The 20606-nt window shown below is 60.1% G+C and overlaps 9 protein-coding genes across 9 annotated transcripts; 4 read left to right on the forward strand and 5 right to left on the reverse strand.

Moving 5' to 3' along the window:
* Positions 1-1159: 1159 nt before the first annotated feature.
* On the forward strand, positions 1160-2144 carry A1Q1_04004 (uncharacterized protein; the record flags this gene model as incomplete). The annotated part of the gene is made up of 2 exons (XM_014322381.1): positions 1160-1880; positions 1945-2144. The coding sequence occupies 2 exons, from the start codon at positions 1160-1162 to the stop codon at positions 2142-2144; spliced, it is 921 nt and encodes a 306-aa protein (XP_014177856.1).
* Positions 2145-2451: 307 nt separating this feature from the next.
* A1Q1_04005 (uncharacterized protein) lies at positions 2452-3574 on the reverse strand (the record flags this gene model as incomplete). The annotated part of the gene is made up of 3 exons (XM_014322382.1): positions 2452-2830; positions 2905-3025; positions 3487-3574. The coding sequence occupies 3 exons, from the start codon at positions 3572-3574 to the stop codon at positions 2452-2454; spliced, it is 588 nt and encodes a 195-aa protein (XP_014177857.1).
* A 1010-nt stretch (positions 3575-4584) lies between these two features.
* A1Q1_04006 (uncharacterized protein) lies at positions 4585-5464 on the forward strand (the record flags this gene model as incomplete). Its single annotated transcript, XM_014322383.1, has 3 exons — positions 4585-4677; positions 4777-4899; positions 4937-5464. The coding sequence occupies 3 exons, from the start codon at positions 4585-4587 to the stop codon at positions 5462-5464; spliced, it is 744 nt and encodes a 247-aa protein (XP_014177858.1).
* Positions 5465-5682: 218 nt separating this feature from the next.
* A1Q1_04007 (transcriptional elongation regulator) lies at positions 5683-6126 on the reverse strand (the record flags this gene model as incomplete). The annotated part of the gene is made up of 2 exons (XM_014322384.1): positions 5683-5855; positions 6018-6126. The coding sequence occupies 2 exons, from the start codon at positions 6124-6126 to the stop codon at positions 5683-5685; spliced, it is 282 nt and encodes a 93-aa protein (XP_014177859.1).
* A 289-nt stretch (positions 6127-6415) lies between these two features.
* A1Q1_04008 (uncharacterized protein) lies at positions 6416-7696 on the forward strand (the record flags this gene model as incomplete). The annotated part of the gene is made up of 1 exon (XM_014322385.1): positions 6416-7696. The coding sequence occupies one exon, from the start codon at positions 6416-6418 to the stop codon at positions 7694-7696; it is 1281 nt and encodes a 426-aa protein (XP_014177860.1).
* Positions 7697-8054: 358 nt separating this feature from the next.
* On the reverse strand, positions 8055-9581 carry A1Q1_04009 (uncharacterized protein; the record flags this gene model as incomplete). The annotated part of the gene is made up of 3 exons (XM_014322386.1): positions 8055-9200; positions 9292-9378; positions 9495-9581. 3 exons carry the CDS (start codon positions 9579-9581, stop codon positions 8055-8057), a joined length of 1320 nt encoding a protein of 439 aa, XP_014177861.1.
* A 5253-nt stretch (positions 9582-14834) lies between these two features.
* On the reverse strand, positions 14835-16449 carry A1Q1_04010 (vacuolar membrane protein; the record flags this gene model as incomplete). Its single annotated transcript, XM_014322387.1, has 6 exons — positions 14835-15237; positions 15350-15541; positions 15685-16011; positions 16076-16165; positions 16266-16336; positions 16381-16449. 6 exons carry the CDS (start codon positions 16447-16449, stop codon positions 14835-14837), a joined length of 1152 nt encoding a protein of 383 aa, XP_014177862.1.
* Positions 16450-16909: 460 nt separating this feature from the next.
* Positions 16910-19116, forward strand: A1Q1_04011 (5' flap endonuclease; the record flags this gene model as incomplete). Its single annotated transcript, XM_014322388.1, has 6 exons — positions 16910-16950; positions 17023-17091; positions 17130-17216; positions 17255-17339; positions 17406-18434; positions 18472-19116. The coding sequence occupies 6 exons, from the start codon at positions 16910-16912 to the stop codon at positions 19114-19116; spliced, it is 1956 nt and encodes a 651-aa protein (XP_014177863.1).
* A 155-nt stretch (positions 19117-19271) lies between these two features.
* On the reverse strand, positions 19272-20454 carry A1Q1_04012 (uncharacterized protein; the record flags this gene model as incomplete). Its single annotated transcript, XM_014322389.1, has 4 exons — positions 19272-19471; positions 19648-19864; positions 19992-20210; positions 20359-20454. The coding sequence occupies 4 exons, from the start codon at positions 20452-20454 to the stop codon at positions 19272-19274; spliced, it is 732 nt and encodes a 243-aa protein (XP_014177864.1).
* Between the last annotated feature and the right edge of the window lie 152 nt (positions 20455-20606).

Raw genomic sequence — 20606 nt, forward strand, 5'->3', positions numbered from 1 at the left:
TCCTCATCCTTGTTGAAGAACTCGGGGGCATGGGTGGCATACTCGGCGGTGGTCTCGGCGGTCCACCTGGAAGACTCGGGGGCATGAGCGGCATACTCGGCGGCGGGGGCTGGGCCACCTCGGGCGCTACGGCCCTCGGGCCAGCGGCGGCCGGCACGCCCGCAGGTGCCGACATGGCCATGCGCCGAGCATAAGCCTCGTCGCCCGACTGCGCCATGGCCGCTCGTCGAGCGTAGGCGTCCTCGCCGCTCTGGGCCATGGCCGCCCTTCTCGCATAGGCGTCCTCTCCGCTCTCCTGCTGCGGCGGGGGCGCCGCGCAAACAGTTTCGGCGCTGATGTCAGCTACCTGGCATATGATAGCTGGGACGTACCGTCTCGCCTTGGGGCCGCGTCGCTGCTGTCCGAGTAGTAGCTTGACTCGGACCCTTCCCTCCGTCTCCGCGCAAGACGCTCCTCCCGCACCTTCCGCCGGTAGTGCTGGTACTCTCCCAGATCGTTAGGACGGTTCGGGTCGTACTCCTCGTCCGGGTTGAAGGTGTGCTGCACGCGGCGTTTCTGGCGTCAGCTCTGTAAGATCTGGGGAGCTCACCCTCTTCTTCTTCTTCTTTGGCTGCTCGGGTGCTTCTCCCTTGGCCCGCTTCGCCTTCTCGGCCGCAGCTAGCGTCATGGCCGGCACGACTACGTCGGGCTCACTCGGCGCCGAGACGGACGAGGAAGGTGCTGGCGGGGGCACGATCAGGACGGGAGCAGCTTCGACGACCGGAGCAGCAGTCGAGGAAGACATAAACTGTACCGCTGTTGGGCGTTTCGGTTTCGGTCTCGGGGCAAAGGCGAGCGCTGCGCTCGGCTTGGCCTCCTTCTCCTTCGGTTTTGGCTTGGGTTGTCCACTAGTCGCGCTTGTGGAGGACTCGGCCGCTGCTGGTTTCGGCACTGACGAGGTGCCGCTACTGGGGCTCGCGCTGCCCTCGGCGTTGGCGGCAGACTCGGCCGCAAGCGACTTGGCCTTCTCCGACGTAAACGTGATGCCCGAGAAGAGCGACATGGCCGTCGTGTATCGGCTGGGCTGAGCTGGTGCGATATCAGTGGAGTTTGCGTGTGGACGTGTGGACGTAAACAATTTCGAGCCCGCTTGGGACCACGCGTCATGTTTTAGCCGTGTATGCCGGTTTCAATTTCGTCACTCACCACGCTGCGATCACGTCCCGTCCGTGCGCCAGTCAACCGGCGCCATCAGCCGCAGATCTGGACTTTGTTCTTGCTTCCTCACACTCCACCTCCAGCACACCACCAACATGTAAGCTGCGGCGTGTGCGATGCAGCTGACATCAGGCCTCCGAAAGGCGGGCGTTTCCAGCCGCGCAAGTCGAATGCGTCCACCCCGGCGCCGAATGATGAACCAGTGAGTACTGGTGTACGTTCTTCCTTCCCATTGCCTCAGCTTGCTGGAGATCACGTACAAGCTAACACTCAGCTGCTTGTTGAGAAGCTGAGCTACGCCGACGCTCCTCGGCCATGGAAGAACCCCAACTTTGTCTCCGCTCTCCCGTCCAGGACAGCTTCGGGCGCGACCGCTGCCGGCTTCAAGCGTAATGCGAAGCAGCTCTTGACCCTCGAGCGCGAGCGCATAGGTGGCGGTGACGGGTTCCTGTCGGCTGCACAGACGGCGGCAAAGGCGCGCGGAGAGCCGATTGAGCCCGTCAAGAAGAAGAAGAAGGAGAATCCGATCGGCAAACCGCGGTCCTCGCTCAAGGGTCGCCGGAGCGGCGTCGCTACGCCCATGACGATCGATGACTCGGAGATGAGCGGGACTGCGACGCCGATGGAGGTCGACGAGGACGAGGAGGGGGAGATGCTCGAGGACCGTGGAGAGGTCATCACGTGTAAGTACCGCTGGACGGTCGAGGGACAGCGTCAGCTACAAGGAGACGGAGAAGCTAACTCCAGACCACACACCGACGGCGCCGCCCTCGCTCCTCCCTGCCAAGAAGTACTGCGACATCACTGGTCTGCACGGTCCGTACACGGACCCGCGGACGAAGCTTCGGTACAAGGGCGTCGAGATGTGGAACATTGTGCGCAACCTCGGCCCCGGCGTCGACCAGGCGTATCTCGCTCTGCGCGGCGCCCAGACGTCCCTCAAGTGACTCTCCTCTTCCCTGTACCATCTTACCACCCATTGTATTACTCTCTCTCACACAGCGTAAAGCTCAGCGCCCAGGTACCCAGGAATATGCATGTACTTATGGGTTCTATAGATTTTATCCTGTCCGAATCCCCGTCCCTTCACCGCAGCGCTGCCCGGCGACGGCAGCAGCGTCCATCCATCATGGTGTATCTAGCACTTGAGCAGGCTGGATCAAGTGTTGTGTGTGGGTAATTTTGGCCGAAACAAGCTCGCCTGAAAGCGCCCAGCCCGAGTTCATCGGTCCTTCGCGTCCATGGGGGGACAGTTTACTTCTTGAGCGAGTCAATCTCCTTCTGGACCTTGCTCTCGACCTCGGCCTTGACCTCCTGTCCCTTCTTGGAGAAGGCCTCAGCGCCAGCCGAGGCGGCGTGGAGCGCCTCCTTTCCGGCCTGCTTGAGGTCGTCGCCGGCGGCAGAGAACTTGTCCTGCTTGATGAGCGCGGCGGCGTCCTTGATCTCCTGCGACGCGTCCTTGGCCGCGTCGGCTGCAACGAGCTCGGGGTGCTTCTTCTCCCGTCCGCCAAAGTACCAGTAGTTGATGTAGCGCATCTCCTGCACCGACTGGGCGGCCGCGTTCGTCGCGTGACACGCGAAGAGCAGGTAATTGCGCGGAATCACACGCCACGCGAAGCGCATGAAGATCATCCTGCATGTCAGCTTACCAGCGCGTAATACCTCAGCTGTGTGCAGTCGCTGCTGCCGCGAGAAGCTCGTACTCACGAGTAAACGGCGAGGGTGGGCGACATGACGCCGGAAATGTACTCCTCATCCTTGTTGAAGACGTCGGAGAGCGCGGCAAGGGGAAGACCCCAGTTGGCGACGGGACCCCAGAAGTGAGTACCTGATGTTAGTTACTGTCGGAAGAACTGCAACTCACTAAAGAAGTACTGGCGTCCGGCGGGGGACTTGATCCAGTTCATAAACTGCTGTGCGCTGTCTGTCAGCTGTGCTCTGTTACCGTCTTCCTAGCTGTCGTTGCCGGTGCGCCGGGAGGTGGAGTGGGGTGACAACCCAGCTGGTTGAACGACGTCATGGTCGCGAGTGCGATGCCTGCAGCAGCGAGCACAACAGCAAAGCGAATGTGCTCCCCAACAACAGCATGCGTCTCACCCGCCGTGCCCCACAGAAGCGCGCCCATCGACATTCATTCGAGACACGCCCCCTGACATTTCGCGGTGACAGGCGCCGGACCGTCGAGCCGCCCGGGATGCTCGCACACTTGCTCCCCATAACAGCTTTTCAGTTGAACTCACGTAGAACTGTCATTAGCTCACTACCTTCAAATGGCTAGCAGGTACTCACGCCATGGTGGATGATTCGGAGGCTGGGGAGAGCGGAATGCACGACTCGAGAGTTGACCGTCGCACGCCGGCGGCACCGGCCTGCCCATGGAGGGCGCTGGAGTGGGAAGCGGGGTGCCACATCCGCCGCCGCCCCAAAAGCCCGAGCACCACACCCAGGATGCTGGGCGGTAAGGAGCGGGTAAACCGAGCCCCTGTAGTCACCTGCACTCTTGCTTCTGCATGCTTGAGCCGTACTCACGTACAGCGTGCATTCCGGCGTCCGCAAGAAGCTCGCTGCATTTGCATACCCGCCCGCCCGCCTGCCGCTGGCCGCTTTGCCGCAACGCGTTTGCAACGTGCCAAAAGTTGGAAACTTGGATTGAGTGATCTGAAACTGGGCCAAGTCCGACGCGAAGCCCCGCATGGCGCCCCGATCTCCGATCGAAGGCTGTTCTCCGGTGGAGGTTGAGCGTCTGCGTCCAACCACCCAGGAGGGGGGTAATGCCCGGTAGGAGGTGGTGGTAAAGACTGGATCGCGGCATGCGTCGCTGTGTCAGTGTCTTCCGATGCGTCAGAGCCTCGGTCACAAGCGAAGGTGTTGGTGGAGGTCACATGAGCGGTTGCTGGGAGCGGACCGTCGGTCGGGGTGAGCGGAGGCGTCAGCTACTCGGTACCGCTATCTTATCTGTCGGTGCCAGCGCCAGTGGACTGGACATGATAGAGCAGCTCGAGTGTTGTGTACTGTGTTGTGTACTTTGTGATTGATGTGTGCAGGAGTGGTAGACAGAAGCCCTGGCCAGTGTCCAGGCAGGATCGGGAATCGGGTTCTTAAGCGCCAGGCGTGTTGGCGGTTATATCGCAGACCGATAGCTGCTAGCGATAGTCGATTCATGATGGAAGATAGCAGAGATATCTGCATGAATCTCGAGTTCTGCAGACCCCCTCCCCTGCAGAAAGAGCGCCCGCCTGCGCGCCAGCCTTTGCTGCAGATAGCAAGACAAAAGTAACATGCCGGCCTAATCAGATTAGCATTCTCCGGCAATGACGTTATCAGCATCCGAAGCGAGCCCAGCCGAGCCATCTCCAAGCTCGCACCGTCACATCGCTCACACTACTCATGGCTTTCCGCGCGACAGCCCGTCTCCAGACCCACGCCCGCATCATGACCGACGCCACTGCCGCCAAGCTCAAGGACCTCTCGACGTGCGAGGTGAGTGTGGCCTTGCCGGGTAGGCCGCGGGGCACTGGTCAGCGCCAAACGGCGGAGCAACCTTGGGCCCGAGCGGCATAGTGATAGAACTAATGCCAGATCGCCGACGCGCTCATCAAGCTCGGCGTGCCGCACGGCGGCCTCATCCCCGACCTGAAGATGTACTCGCCCAAGTTCGAGGAGGGCGAGACGCGCATCGCCGGTCCAGCCTTCACCGTTGAAGTGAGGTGTTCGATTGGTATGGTCAACTGACGCCCAGATGGTCCCCGTCTCGCACCCCGACAAGTCGAAGCCGGACCAGCACTTTGTCGACGCCGCACCCTCTGGAAGCGTCATTGTCATGCAGACCCCCCTTGGCGTGAGGAGCGGGTGCTGGGGCGGCCTGATGAGCACGGCGGCGCAGACGAAGGGCGTACAGGGCGCCGTCCTCGATGGCGGCTGCCGCGACCTGAACGAGCACCGCGCGCTCGGTTTCCCCGTCTTCGCCCGCGGGCACTCTGTCCTCGGCCCCGGAACGTTCACGCGTGTGCGCGCCCTCAACGTGCCCCTCACTATCAAGCCTGCCCCGCCCAATGCCGACCCGCCCTTCCCCGAGATCACGGTGAACCCGGGCGACTATGTCGTGGCTGACCTCGACGGCGTCGTCGTCGTTACCCCCGACATGGTCGAGAAGGTCCTCGCCAAGGCTGGGCCGGCACGCGAGGCGGACGAGAAGGTCCGCGAGGACCTGCTCAAGGGCAAGGGCGTGTCGGAGAGCATGCTCAAGCACCGCGGCAAGGCGCCTTAGCTCCGCCCCTTCACGCCCATAAAACGTCTCGAGGACAACTAAGTGATGCAGAAGTAGTGCTAGAAGTACAAGATGAGAATGCGAGCGTGTAGCGAGCTCTGAAACCCCTCGTCTGAACAAAGGAGGAAAAGAGTCGGCGGAGTAAAGGGAAGCGTCTAGGTGTCAAGGTAGTCCGCGATCGTCAAGCTGCGGATCAGCCAAGGCGGAAGGTATGGAGCTCACAGTTCGAGGGCAATGTACGGGTCGATGCGCGGGAAGAAGTCGTCGCGAATCTCGCTTTGCGGCGTGTCGGCGTATTGCGCCTTGAACGCGAGATACTCGATGAGCTTGAGCACAATGATGCCGCGGTATCCGAGCTTGACGCGGTTCTGCGAGGCCTCTTGGAATGCACCTGGGAGTTAGCTAAGAACGTGGCAGCCTCAGCTGTAGCAGCATGTTCCGCACGCCATCTGTGCGGTTGGATGAATGATCGCGCGGGCTGCGTGGGGACAGATCGATATAGGAGGGGACGGCGTGGAGGGGCGGGAGGACAGGAAAGGGAGAAGAAACGCACCCTCTTCATCGAGCATAGCCTTCAGAGTCGAACTCGAGGTCGCGATGTGCCGCGGCACGGAGAAGCAATACCCGTCGTCGGACTCGAGGACCACAAAGTCGTCCCCCATGTTGTCTTGTTGTTGTTGGCTCAAAGGTGACCGCGGTCGCCTCTCGTCATGTAATTTCAAGCGCTGGTTGACGCGACTGGCCAGTTGTACACGGGATCAATAACCGCCAATTACATTTCCCTATTGTCTTCCTGGCTATTGTTCATTAGAAACTCGACTAGTCCGTAAATACTCCCGTTGCCGCTGATCGCAGCCGCTGGACATGTGGTGACATCTTGATGCTCGCTGCAGCGATTCAGAACAAAAACACATCCACGATCACACCGACACCCGCTTCGACTTGGCCGACATGTCGCACAAGACGAAGTCGGACCTTTTGGTCCGCGTGCGGTTCGAGAACCCTCTTCCGCCGCCGCCCTTCCCCGCCAAGTTGTTCAAGGTCTCGACCGAGATTGGTCGTCTCGGCGAGCCCTCGTATCTCGACCAGCTCGCCTCCTCTGCGCCGATCCCCATGCTCGCCGACGCCGAGATGGGCATGCCGCTCGACCTGAATGTGTACCCCGGTGTTTGGGACGGAGACGACAGCGCGCTGAACCCTGTGCCGGATGCGGACCGCGTGCAGGATGCGACGGATGCGCTCCTCCTCACGCCGCTGAATGTCACGAGCAACGCGCCCGCCAAGGCGGACGTCAGCTGGATGCGTAACTCGAGCTACATCCAGCGCCGGAACGGAAACGTGCGCCGCGCAGCGCAGGAGAGGCAGCGGCAGGAGGCCGTCGACCACAGCGAGGCGGCGCAGATCCTGGCTATCGACAAGACGTTCGCCGACGTCCAAGTGCCGGCAAAGGAGATGAAGCATCCGGACCCGAAGAGGCGACACCTGAAGGTCGTCGAGGAGTACGACATTCTCCCCGACGCCGAGGCGTGGAGCAACTCGTACATCCTCGTCAAGTTCCCCGAGCGCCCGAGTGCCGTTACGGCGCTCAACCCCACCGCGACGGCGAGCACGGCGCGTCTCGAGAGCGCCGTCCTGCGCCCGATCGTCGAGGACGACCAGCAGATCATCGAGTACTACCTTCCGCCGGAGGAGGGCGTGGACCGCCTGGCGCACGTCTATGCGACGCCTTTGGACGGCGACGGCGTCGAGCGCCTGAACCAGACCGCCGAGGAGGGCGGGGACGTGGACGCCGTCTTCCCGAACGTCCCCTACGACCGCATCCGGACATACGAGGTCGTCATGCAGGCCGTGCCTGCCAAGGAGGTGCTGCTCACGTTCCAGGAGGAGGAGGCCGAGGACGAGGACGACGACATGTTTGGCGGCGAGGACGAGGACGACGAACCCAAGCGCAAGCGTCGCAAGGGCGTGTACTACAACCCGATCTCGTTCCGCACCCAGCTGCGCAAGACGCGCGTCGCCAAACGCGGGCATGTCGAGACACGTGGAGATAACTGGGACAAGATCCGCATTGGATTCAGGCAGCCGGACGAGGACGAGGTCGACGAACGCAGGGCCAAGGACCGCCAGGTCGACGAGCCGGACTGGGTCGAGGAGAAGCTCGGAGAGCTGCGTGGTGGAGACCCGGGCGCTGAGCAGATGGGGGAGGCCATCAGGGAGGACATCGACGAGTAGACGCGTAGCCTTAGCATCATGCATTTTTGTACACTAGTCACGGACTGATCGCGCGAAAATGTCACCTCACCGAAACGATGTCACGATCTGAGCCCTGCCAACGTTACAGGTCCACCCTCACTCAAGATACCCCGGACGGTCTCAATCTCGCCGCAGCATCAGTGGCAATCGCAGCCTTTGTTGCAGAGGCAACGTCTGTGGCCAAAGGACCAATAAACTGATGCATATGTACGTATTACTAAGGAATGGGGGTATGTCTATCCAGTCATGTCGTGTGTCGTGGTCGACGAGGGGGCAATTAGCCAACTAATACTTCTGATCTTCTTCTCTCTCTTCACTTCCGAGTCGCTGCAGGTTACTAACCGCAGACCGAGCTGAGCGAGGTCTGGTGGTCGGTGGGGTTGCGGGGGATGAAGCCGAGGCGCATGCCGTCCTTGTAGCTCCACTCGGCGGCCTCCTCGGCCTTCCAGGTCCAGAAGGTCCATCCCTCGCCGGTCTGCTCCATGGCCTGAGTGTAAATGTCGAACGACTTGCGGAGGAACTGCTTGTACTCGTTGGAGAAGTTGTCGCCGTTGCCAGACTTGCCGTTGCACGAGCCGACCCACGAGCAGCCATCGTGGTTGCCCTCGTAACGGGCACCCTTGCCGCGGCCGTTCAGGTAGCGAGCACAGTCGGTCGTGGCGAGCGACCACTCGCCGACGAGGAGCCAGAGGTCAGCGCTCCACCAGTCATTACGCTTGTTGCAGATGTCCTGGAGGTGCTGGTCCCAGTTCATGCGGTTCAGGTCGCAGTTGAAAACCTGGTAGTAGTGGTTGTCGACGGCGACGCTCTGGTAGTTGGGCTCGGTCATGTAGTTGTTCCACGAGCTGAGGGGCTGGAAGCCGTCCGAGATGATGAGAAGGAGGCCGCTCTGGTTCGAGTTGCCCCAGGGGAAGCGGGCGGCACCGTAGGCGTCACGCCAGAACTGCCTCAGGACGTTGGCGACCCTGCCATCGAACGCAGCGGGTTCGTTGAGCAGGCAGAGGGCAGTGACGACCTGCCAGTACTGGGGGTCGGCGTACTTCTTCGCAATCTGGCCGAGGACGTTCTTGGTGCGCTCGAGGTTGTTGCCGCTGTCGGGCCAGCCGATGTGACCGTACTGACCCGAGTTGTCGAAGCCGTTCTGCGAGCCAGGAGCGCCGTGCAGATCAATGATGACCTTGAGACCAGTGTTGCGGGCCCAACCAATGGCCCGGTCGAGGTACTCGAGCTGGCCCTGGATGTAGGGCTCGCCACCCGAGACGTCCCAAGCCCAGTAGCCGATGGGGATGCGGACGTGGTTCAGACCGGCAGCCTTGATCTGACGGAAGTCGTCCTCGGTGATCCAAGAGTCCCAGTGGCGCCTGAGGGCAGACTGAGCTGCGCCGCGGTCCTGGTTCTGGCCAAAGGTCCACTCGTCGATGATGCCGTCGTTACCGGTCTGGTCGAACAGCGAAGGGGTGATCCAAGGCTCAATGACGAGCCACTGCATCGGTCAGCACTGCCTGCACACAATGTCGCCGCCATTGTGGACATGAAAATCCACTGTGGCAAAAGCGACCATCAATTGTACTCACACCACCTAGGTTGACACCACGAATCTTCTCGGATCCGTAAGGGAATCCGAGATTGACAGAGATACGTGCCTCAAGATCGGGGTTGTCCTGTTATCGTTAGCACCTGTTTCAACGCACCGGCTAGTGGGCGGAATGATGGAATCGGGAAGCATCAAGGCCGGGGAAGACACTGAAACATCCCGATTTAGAAGACGAGTACGCACCGACCTAGCGTTGTTCTGGGTGAACGGCGCCGCAAGCGCCGAACCACCGAGGAGGGACAGGAGGACGGAGAGCTGGCCGAGCAGCATCTTCGTTCGTCGTTGCAGGGGAGTAGTGTAGGTGGGGCGGGGCAGATAGATGTGTCGAAGGAGTGAGCGAGGTTAGGTGTGGTATGAGCAACAAGCTGATGGGAGAGTGATCAAGACCTGGAGGGAAAGAGACGGAGAGAATGCGCAGCGGCAAGCGTTAAGTACTGATGGACAGTGAGGGATGATGGGAGGGGAATGATGTCGTGTGGAGTCTAGGTCAGATTTAGCTGCGAGCTGTGTGGTCCAGCCGACTCCTGGGACGCCTAGTCCTTGTCCAGGCCAAGACCCAGGATCACTAGCGCGCAGTCGTGGATAGACGCCGAGGCGATTACATTGAGAACTGGCGGCGAGGCGCCGGGAGGCGCGGCAGCGGCAGAAGGGCAGGGCACGCGGGCTACCCATGCATGATGCAGGGCAGAGCGGCACTGGAGGACGAGGAGAGGAGCAGGTGCCAGTGCACCGGTTAGTTACCGGCGCGCTGCATCTCACGAGAACAAGCGCGTGTGGCCGGGTGGCTCCTCCTGATCGATCCAACGACACACCCGACCCTGGTGGATCCACACAGGAACACGCGGTGTTCTGTGCGACCTAGTGCGGGGGGTGCGACGATGCACCACTGCAGGGTGCAAGCATGGCCCAAAGGTGACGGCATAGGCACGGCGCTCCCATTAACTTAAAGTGATGGCAGGTAACGCTGTCCCTCACCTGGTGAGCTAGGCATGCTCTTGGCCGGGGCGAGTGTTCGACTTGGCTTCATTCCCAAGCACAAGGACAAGAACCGGCGGCGGCGACTTTTTCGCTTTTCGGGCGAGACCAGAATGCTGGGAGTGCATGCATGCATGTCGGGCGTGAACGTTGTCAGTGTTCTGGGAATGATCACGCAGCCATCGTGCATGGTCCTGATCGGACAGTGTCAGCCATCATTAATGAATTCAAGCTTGATCGGTTAGTGGTATGCCAAGGTGACTGAGGTCACCACAGGTCACTCTTGTGGGATGTGGGACCCCCGCTCACACCCCTCACGCCGCTCACAAGGACCATGCGGTTGGAATACGACGGCGATGCCCTTAAGACGTTCCGATCAGTGAATTGTCAGGCATGTCAGGCGGAGAGCATAACCCCCGATGTCAGTGTGAGAGTTTTCTCGGCGCTCGGCCGATTCACCCACCATGCACAGGTGGGAATGTCTGCCGCAGGGAGAGTGGCAAGGAGGACTGTTGTCTTCTTCTGGTGCTGTGCCTTCCTTGCCCTCAGGTGCGAAGTGCGGTGCAAGTGTGCGCACAATGAGCCACCGATCTCTAGAAAAAGCAAACGCGTCCTGCCACTTCACAGTTTGCAGACACCGGAGGCACCGCACACAGGCACCGCATCTGGGGCATTGCACTGGGCGTGAAGCATGAAGCAGGCACGAAAGGCAGCAGCGTTCGATGCGACGAGTGTCTTCTCATAATGCAGGGCATACAGGGTGCAGGACTGGGGTTGCGAACGACGGCAACGGCGACTGCACTGGTCCAACCGATGCAAGGGACTTCGGTGCGGTGCTGAACTGCAGAATAGCTCCTGCAGTAGATCTTTCTTTAGAGCACTTCACTCTCATGCGCTACGGGCAAGCTACGATCTCGATCTCGCGCTACGACGACTGCGACCCATTTCCAGCGTCATTCCAGTAGGACCGAGGGCTCGGCTCCTCGCATAGCGTCGCCGTTGGTGCGTCTTGGTCTGTCCGACAGTCCACTGAAGTGTGGGGTACAGGGCCGCCTGGCGCTAGCGAGGGAGTATTGACAGCGAAGAAGGTTCGTTAGCTTCGGCCACTAGTGTGCGTGCGGGGGGAGAGTGCGGGGTCCTCGGGGTGGGTGGAGGACGGCATCCCATCCAACTGACGAGACGGTCATGCCGATCTCGATCGCGAGAGTAATGTACGAGTGGAACGCAGATTGCGCATCACGCCTCACACCTCACACCGAGACATCACGGCCGGAATGCTCGGACGGCCGCCGATAGTCCGGCGACTTTGAGCAAGATAGGCTTTTGCGTTTGCATTCTATGCTCCACTGAATGCGTGGCGAAGCGGGCCGTCGAATGAAGCAGCAAGCTCTGCACAATTGCTCATGATTATTCTTGGCGACTGACGATGGACCCACGAACACCGTCAAGCGGAGTCAGGTCCGATCAGACGCCCATCAGGCATGCCAGTGGAGCGTGTGCAAGGTTGGATGCTGCCATTGCGGGTGCCGGCGAGTGCATTTCTCGTGAGTGGCCATGAGTGGGTGGAAGCATGTCCGACAGGCAGATTAGGCTCGCTTACGTCGTCTACGATTGTCGAAGAACGCGAGAGGAAGCCGTGGCAGGCATGCGGCAAGTGCGCATGCCTGGGCGATAAGTGGGCGGCACGGCATGGGAGAGCAAGAGAGGAGGGTCATCACATGGGGCTGGTTACGAGATGGCCGGGGGTGCACCTGAATTGAGCGCGTGAGAGGCACTGCGAGCGCGGCGTGCGCGGCGTGTCCTCGGCACATTCACCATTCAGATCGCGAACCGTATCAGCCGTCGTGCGTACGCCTCACTCATCCGGTGCAACCCGGTCCGGCGCCGGGCTCTAGTATACCCTCGGCTGAACAGCTGTCTCTCTCGTTCTCAAGCCTCTGAAAGCGGTGGCAAGAGCGATCTCCCACCGCATCGCCGCGCCGCCGTACCAGTGTGCGGACATGAGCGGGGTGGCAATGCGGAAGCGGCGGGGTCACACTGGTCTACGCCGTGGAATCTACTCTCTGTCTGCTGACTTGACACGATCACGCCGCTCACGCTTCGTTGCGGCGTGAGCAACGCGGTGCTCCATCTGTTCTGGCAGCAGTGACGGGCGCCGAGAACATCCTTACAGCCGCGTGCGGCATTTGTCTCGGGTGGGTCTTGTGCCATGCGGTCTCATGTCATGGCTTCTGACACCTGACGGACGTGCGTGCGAGGTACAAGACGTACGTACGTGCATCCATGAGTTCTTTGTCTGTTACAGAATCCATGGATCCATGAAGCCAAGTGGTGCCCAGTGTTGGGAGTGCAGAGCACATGACCTACCTGTTACCGTAAGGTCCGCATGCCATGAGGCTCATGCCCTTCCTCCCCCACTCCTGGGCCACCTGAGGACCTCCTGGGACGGCAAATTCGCCATTCCTGCCGCGTTGCAGCTGCCGTCATTATCTGCGTATCTCCTGTACATCCAGTATCAGCTGCAGACAAGCCCTGAGAGTGTGGTGCACCGGCGACTACAGCATAGGGTGGCCAACCGACGGCGAACTTTGATCCGTCTGATGAGATCACTCCACACCTGCTTACCTCACAACGAAGGGGTACACCACGAAGCAACGAGATCACCGACCTCACCACCGTGCGTCCATGCGTACACAGTGGGTTGTCGCCACCCTATGGTCCTTGCTTGGAGCCGACCGATATCGGAGCTGTGAGAGAGTGTCAAGAGCGGCCAAGGTCACCTGAATGCAGAAGCCAGAGCAGCACCAGGCTCACAGCAGCGAACGTGCATGCGAACGTCTGCCTGACGTCGACAGAGTTCTTAGCGTTCGCTCTTCCTTCCGTCTGATTCGTGCCCACCGTCAACATCCAGCCCTGGGCACCGTGGGACACTGATCTGGGTATTCAGGACAGATGGTCTGGGACTCAGGCGGTGCAGTGGAGTGTTGGCACGCTGCGGACGATGCCACAGATCGCCAGCGAAGTGCACGCAGCTACAAGCAAGCGAGCAAGCGCACATTAAACTTCATGTTTCTCGCGCACTTGCTTTGGACCTTGCTTGGGACCTGATGGGACCTGCCGAATCGAGGAACAGGGGGAACAGGAGGAACAGGAGGTGTGTAGAGGAACCAGACAGTTGCTGGCTGCTTGCAGCCGCCTGGGAATCACCTGGGAAAGTCTCCACGATCTGACTCCACTCCACCGACGCTGCTTTACCCAGCCAGGCCACTGTCAACAACCGAAACCACCAGCAGCTACGTCAATCCTTCCGTAACATCCGAGTTTGAAAGACACTAAGGCCAAATCTTACAGCTTAGTCTGACTTGTTGATTCTCATCGTCTCTGTTCCTCACTGCTCGGCGTCTAGTCAACACCAGTTATTGGTCCCGAGAGCCCGGATCGATACGCAGCGGACTGCGCGATTGCTGCAGCTGCGATCGCAGCGATGGGCGGTGCATCAGTCTAAGGGTGCAGATCTTTCCCGCTTCGGGCTATCTTCACCGCGGACCTGGGCCTTGGAACTGGCGAGCTAGGCAGCTAGAGCGTGTAAACCTGGGAGGACAACGGCTGGTCTGATTCTGGGGTTCTGGAAGCTCGACTTGACGCTGTCAGGCTTAATAGATGTGAAGTGGTCACAGCTGGTGCTCTGTCATGGTGCTCCGTGGTGGTGCTCCGACTCGAGAACCTGTTACGAGAGATGGAGCAACCTCAAACTGAGTGCATTGAGCTTACGAGATGACCTCGAACTCATTTGACGACTTACGAGAAGACTGTAGACCTTATCAGCTACCGACGCTGTTCTGATTGCTCGGACGCCTGTTGATGCTTGTTGACGAAGGCACTGACGAAGTGAGCGAGTCCCAAGGAAGGTCGACAGCAGAGGCAGCTTTCACCCGGCCAGGCATGCATGGGGAAGAACTAGACTCTCAGACAAAGTCGATGTTGCTCAGGAGTCTCATACACAGGCCGACACACACCTGGTCGCGTTGGGACAACGACGACCAACAAGGGCGCAGGGGTACCCTAAAGCCTGGCAGGCAGTAGTTGACAGAAGCATAGCGAGGGCTTCGGATGAGTTCCTAGTCCGATGTTTACGATGACGTCCTCGAACCGAATCGTCGCTTACGAGAACCGACCAGACCTTATCAGCTGCCGATGCGATGTTGACACCCGCTGACGCAGACTGACGAAGCCCCGCCCTCATGTAAGTTTCAGGAGTGCTCGGTGCCCCCGTAGCAAAGCTACATTGTACAATGCATTCCGGCGGCCATGAAGAGATGGGCGCCCAGCGGTGGTATATGCGATAACTATAAGGCGTTATGGTGATGAGACCATGTAAGAGGGTTGTACAAATACGAAGAACTGATGCTGGTAATGAGGTTTGTGTTGTTGGTGGTAGTTGTATGATTTCTAGGTCGTGACAAAAAAGAGTATAGTGATTCGTTAAACTGGCAACGAGGCCCTCGACGGGCTCGGGGTCCTCAGAGTCCTCGATGGGTGCGGAGCCCTCTAAGCGTCCAGTCCCTCCGCCTCGATTCCGAGGCCGCGCACCTCCTGCGGCTGCTTGCTCTCGTTCCACCCCTGCCAGCCGAGCACGAGGAAGGAGCCGACGACGAGCGCGGCGCCCAGCACGCTCAGCCCCGTCACACTGTCGGTGTGTGCCGAGGGAATGAACATGGACCCGATCATTGCGAACGGGATCGTCATGCTGAGGCCGATCGTGACGAGCATCGGTGTCGTCTTCAGCATCGCAAGCACGTAGAGGTAATCCGAGCTCAGCGTGATGAGCATGTTGATGATGCAGATCGTGACCGCCGTCGATGTCGGCGGGAGCTCGAACGTCTCCCAGCCCAGGTAGTGCAGGATCGGGAACACCGGGATGAGGAAGATGATGTTGAACAGGCCGGCGAATCTGTTCTGTCAGCTAAGGTCATGCGAGGATGGAAGCTGCGTGCAATCACACTAAGTCGCAGACGCCGCGAGGCATCCAAACCTTCCGTGTATGAGCCAGACCGCACACTCACCCAAGCAGCAGTTGTGTGTCCGCACGCGACTCGTCGCCGATGCGGACCTTGAGAAGGATGACGTAGACCGAGTAGAAAGCGGCGCTCAGGAGCGAGAGACAGTCGCCGAGGATCGGGTGCGTCGGCCTGTTGTCACCGACGACATGGGCGCTCATCGCATCCGACTTGGTCACGAGGACGACTCCAGCGAATCTGTGTTCATGTCAGCTGCTGTTGTAAATGAATCACGCTAGTGTGTAATGGGGGCGTCTCGCGCTTATCTAAACAGCGTGTCGATCACGCCTTTCCGTGTCACGATTACGATCACACCCCTCCACACAAACAGCCGTACTCACGAGGCAAGAGCCGAAAACACCTTGGCACGCGTCACGTCCTCGACGCCAAACGCGCGACCGAGCGTGAGCGTGAAGAAGCTCGTCGTCGAGCTCAGAATCGTCACGCTGCTGACGGAAGCAAGAGCGAGCGCCGCATTCAGCGACCAGTTTGCCAGGAACCAGACCGCGCTCCACCAGGCCGCAATCTCGGCAGTCTCCCGGATAGAGAGCTTCGGCAGCGGCGCAGGCGCATCGTCGACGATCGCGGACAACGTCGTCGAGTCAGGTGACGGTGAGATGGAGCGCACGAGCGTCAGGGGCGAGGCGTCTGCGGGGACCGGCCGATACCTGTGGGGTCAGTTTAAAGAGCCTTGGCGGGCGACGACCCATGCATCAGATGCACTCGACTCACTCATGACTCCGTCTCCGTCCATTCTTCCAGTACCTCCACGCAACGGGGATCAAGTAGACTGCGAAACTCGACGTGTTGAGGTAGGTGATTCTGGGAAAAGCGAGTCAGTACCCGAGTCCGCTCCATCAAAGTCATGAATTAATTTCGCCGCGCGCCGTGAAAAGATAAGGCAGGCGATCGCACGACTCACAAGAATGGTTTCTGCCACTTGTCCTCTCCAGTCTCGAGGTCGTTCGTGATGAAGTTGGACGCGGTCCAGAGCTGTGGAATGTCAGAAGGGCTGTGTGGTGGCAAGCGTGACATACGAGGACGACGAGGAGGAGCAGACCGAGGCCGACGACAAAGCGGCGGGCGTTAGTCAGTGCTACTGGCATTTTGGCCAATAGCGGAGTGCTCTCCGTCATTGCACCCGGTCGGCGTGTAGTGGAATGGTGGTGGGTCGGGGAGCGGGGGTCGCGGCCGGAATGGTGGCGAGCTGGAGATAATGAGCGACGCGGAATGGGAGATGGAGGGGATGGAATATCAAGGTGCAAGGTGATGAGACGATCGGGACGAGGTACAGGCTGGTCACGGAGAGGCGCCGCCGGCGACAGTGCTCAAAACCAAGCACCTCATCAAGATTTGCCAAAATCCACTCGCGTGATGCGGAGCCCCCCGCACATCACTCCCCTCCAGTGACGCCTCCACCGCCTCCGTCCATTGTTGTGTCCTGGGTGTGCCCTTCACTAGCCTCGCTGCCGTCCTTCAACGTGCACTCGCTCTTATCTCTGACCCATCCGTCGCCATCGACCTAGGCTTTGCTAGCCTATTACCAATGTTCGCACCCGCCTCGCCATGGGTGTCAAGGACCTCGTGGGCTGGATCTCAAAACACCAGTAAGCGTCACAGATTATACGAATCAGACCGATCGCCTGTCATGCCTGTCACACTAGTCGCTAACCGTCCAGTCCCGAGATCATTACCATCCTTCCCTCGAGGTGGGACACGCCTAGTATACGGGGTAAACGGATAGCCCTGTAAGCTGACGCGCCCCAACTTCCTAAGCTGATAGCAGTGACGCAACGTTGATCACGAACCGCTTCCACATTGCCGATCGGCAGGGAAGGTACAATGGCAAAGCCGCACTTCTCGGATGGCACGGGTGAGCAGCTGCGTTGCTTGAGTGACAGCTGATAACAGACTTCTGGCCGATATGAAGCGCAGCGGTATCCAGCCGATAGCAGTCTGGGACGAACGCGGGGTGCGAGAGTGGAAAGCGCCAGAGGTGAGTCACCCCGCAATCTTTTGGAATAGGCTCGAGCTTCGAGAACCACTGACGAGCTGACATCAGGCCCGCAAACGGCAAGCCAGTCGGGCAAGAGTACTCGCACGCAAGCTTCACGAAGATAGACGTGCGATACGCTTATCGAGACTGCGTGATGAGTTGCAGTACACACATCTGTTCCTTGAGCCAGTGTCGCAAATCTGGGGGAAGACCCTTCTCGCACCGACGCCGCCCATTCTACACGACCAACAACGCAATGCGTTCGCGGCGCCCCTCGACCTCGCCAATGACGATGTTGTCACGAACATCCTCTATGTGTCGTTGTTTGCATCACACACCGCATCTCTGCGGAGGCTGTACGAGGAATGCGTGGACGAGATGACACGTGCGTCCCGAGGATCGCCGGAGGAAGACACCGAAGAACCCGAACCACTTGCTTCCGACGGAGAAGAAGTAGCCTCGGATGCTGTTCCGGCTGTCGAGGAAGCAGAAACAGTCGCTGCTACAGAACAGCAGCCCGTTGCGTCGTCCTCAATTGCCGCCGACATCGAAACGGCCGACGAAGCTGAGGACCGCGCTCTGTCTGCAGCCGAGGACGCAGCAACGGCGACGGAGGAAGATGAATCCGGCGATATCCTCGAGGACGCCGTGATCGAGGACGACAGCCCAGGTGGCGAGCCTGAGACCGCCGATCTCGATGCGACGGACCGACGACTGTTGTCCATCGAGCCATCTACAGAGTATGTCGAGACGCCAAGGCAGGAGGCCCTATCGCTCGATGAGCTGGAACTATACAGCTTGCTCTTCGACTCGGGTGACGCACCAATCAGCCCAGGCGACGCCGTGGATCTGGCTCGCCAGGTGCTCGACAGCATGATCAAGCGAGCGGCGACTGTGCGCGAGACTTATGTCGGCTCACTCAATGTGCCCCAGGAGAAGGACCATGCTGCGTGTCGTGAGCTCTTGCGCGTCATGGGCGTGCCCATCGTCATCGCCAACATTCCATACGAGGCAGAAGGTCTCGCATCAGCCCTCGTTCAGCGAGGGCAGGCCGATTTCGTTGGCAGCGAGGACTCAGACGTCGTGGTCTACGGAGTGAGTTGCCATGACGAGTCCTCCAAACTGATGTCAGGTCCCTCTTCTGCGCAATCTGGCCAACTCGGGCCAACCGCTCTCGCACATCGACTCGGCGGGCCTGCGGACAAAGCTAGGCTGGTCCTTCGAGCGCTTCCTCGACTTCTGCGTGTTGCTGGGCACAGACGCCTCGCCCCGGATCGCGAAAGTCGGTCCCGCGGCCGCCTTCCGCTTCATGCAGGCGTACGACAGCATCGAGGAGATGCTCGAGGGCGAGCCCGAGGTCGCGGACCGCGTCGAGACGGGAACGTATCTCCCCATGGTCTTCAATGCGCGCACGCTGTTCACGGACCTGCCGCCCGAGGAAGATGTGACGGCAGGACCGCTGACGTACGACGATCTCACGGTCAAGAAGTGGATGTGGAAGCACTGGCGGATCTGGCCGCGCAGCCGGGGCGAGAGCCAGGACGCGGACACGGATACGGACGTGAGGCTCGTCCAGGAGAGACAGAGCGTGCCCATCGAACTGCTCGAAGTTGAGATTGACGAGATCCTTGATCGAGAGCTGTGGGGCCAGCTCGCGCCGCAGGACCCGCCTTCAGCCCCGCCCATGGCGTTTACGGAGGAAGAGCTCGAGTACGAGATCGCGTGCGAGGCACTGCGTTTCGAGAACGTCATGACGTACCACCAACACAACCCCTAGCCCCCCATCTTCATATCTAGCCCCCTGTATCCCTACTTCGCAATGTTGTAACCCAACCCATACCTCCAAGATGTATCACAAAAGCCCGCCAAAGCCCGCTTGTCCTGTTTGCAATACAGTGACTCTCCCCCATGCATAAATGTTTTTATATTGGTCTACTTGAACTCGGGCTGGCAGAAGTCGCCGGGGCCGTACGGGGGAGTCGTGAGCGTCGTGAGGCCGGCCGAGTTCTCCGAGGTATGCCTTCCGGACTGGGGGCCGGCCTTGGGCTTCTCGCCCCTGCCGAGCGCCTCGAGGACCTTGACGGCCGTCTCGGGGGTGAGGTCCTCGTAGTAGTCGTCGTTGATCTGCATCACTGGATGTTAGCTTAAGCGCTGGCACAAGTGCAGCTGTCGACTGGGGGCGACCCGGAGCTGTTTCTCGGACACGGGCAAAGCGAGCCTCGAGCGCGCGCATAGGACAGGTACGCTGCACTGAAGTAGACAGAGGCTGCCAAGAAGCAAATACCCCAATTCGACGGTGGATACTCACTAGGGGCGTTGGAGCAAGCGCCGAGGCACTCGACCTCGATGAAGGTGAACTTGCCGTCGGGGGTGGTGTGGCCAGGGGTGACGCCGAGGTGCTTCTCAATAGCCTCGAGGATCTTGTTCGAGCCGCATCCTCCGAGCTGGCAGGGGGTGGTGGTGCAGAGCTGGACAAAGTTGGGCGCAACGGGCTCACGGTTGTACATGGTGTAGAACGAGGCGACCTGGGCGTCAGCTTAATCTTCACCAGATAGCTTCTCCATTCCATTCGCGAACACAAGTCGATTGAGCACCGCGGCATGATCCGGCAGAACTGAAAGGGCGGAGTAGCATGACGAGAGCCAAACTCACCTCGTAAACACGCATAGGGGGCATCTCGAGGGTACGCGCGACCTCGTTCATGGCCGAGAGCGAGACCCAGCCGCCGTTCTGGCGCTGCGCAATGTCGAGCACGGGCATGACCGCAGCCTTCTTGTACTGGGGAGGGTAGCGGGCGACGACCGTCTTGATCTGCTCGAGGCTCTCCGGCGTCCACTCGAAGCGGATCGAGGCGTTGTTGTGCTTCGAGTCCTGGTGCTGTGGTGTTAGCTAGGCCATCCCCGTTACAGAAGCTATTCCCCATCGCCGGAGCCTATAGCGTCGTGATTCGGCATCGGAGTGTCGATTGGGCTCGGCGCGGCGATGGGTTTGTCGGTGTTGCTGGAGCTTGGATACACACCATCATGATGGCGTCTGACCGGACGACGGCCGAGGTCGAGACATTGCGGCGGGTGGCGGCGCGGGCCGCGGAGAAGGCGGAGCGGAGGGCCGACATCGTGTAGTGTTTTAGGAGGGGGTGTGGGACGGACTTGGATCGACGACAACGGCGAAACGAGTTCGAGCGACGAGGAGCAGGCTAGCAGGCAGCACCCAGGCAGTGATATTGCGACGCAGTGGTTGGACGAGCCGCGCCCAGGCGGAACGGAG

The sequence above is a fragment of the Trichosporon asahii genome, assembly GCF_000293215.1.
Source record: "Trichosporon asahii var. asahii CBS 2479 unplaced genomic scaffold scaffold00070, whole genome shotgun sequence".
NCBI classification, from domain to species: domain Eukaryota; kingdom Fungi; phylum Basidiomycota; class Tremellomycetes; order Trichosporonales; family Trichosporonaceae; genus Trichosporon; species Trichosporon asahii.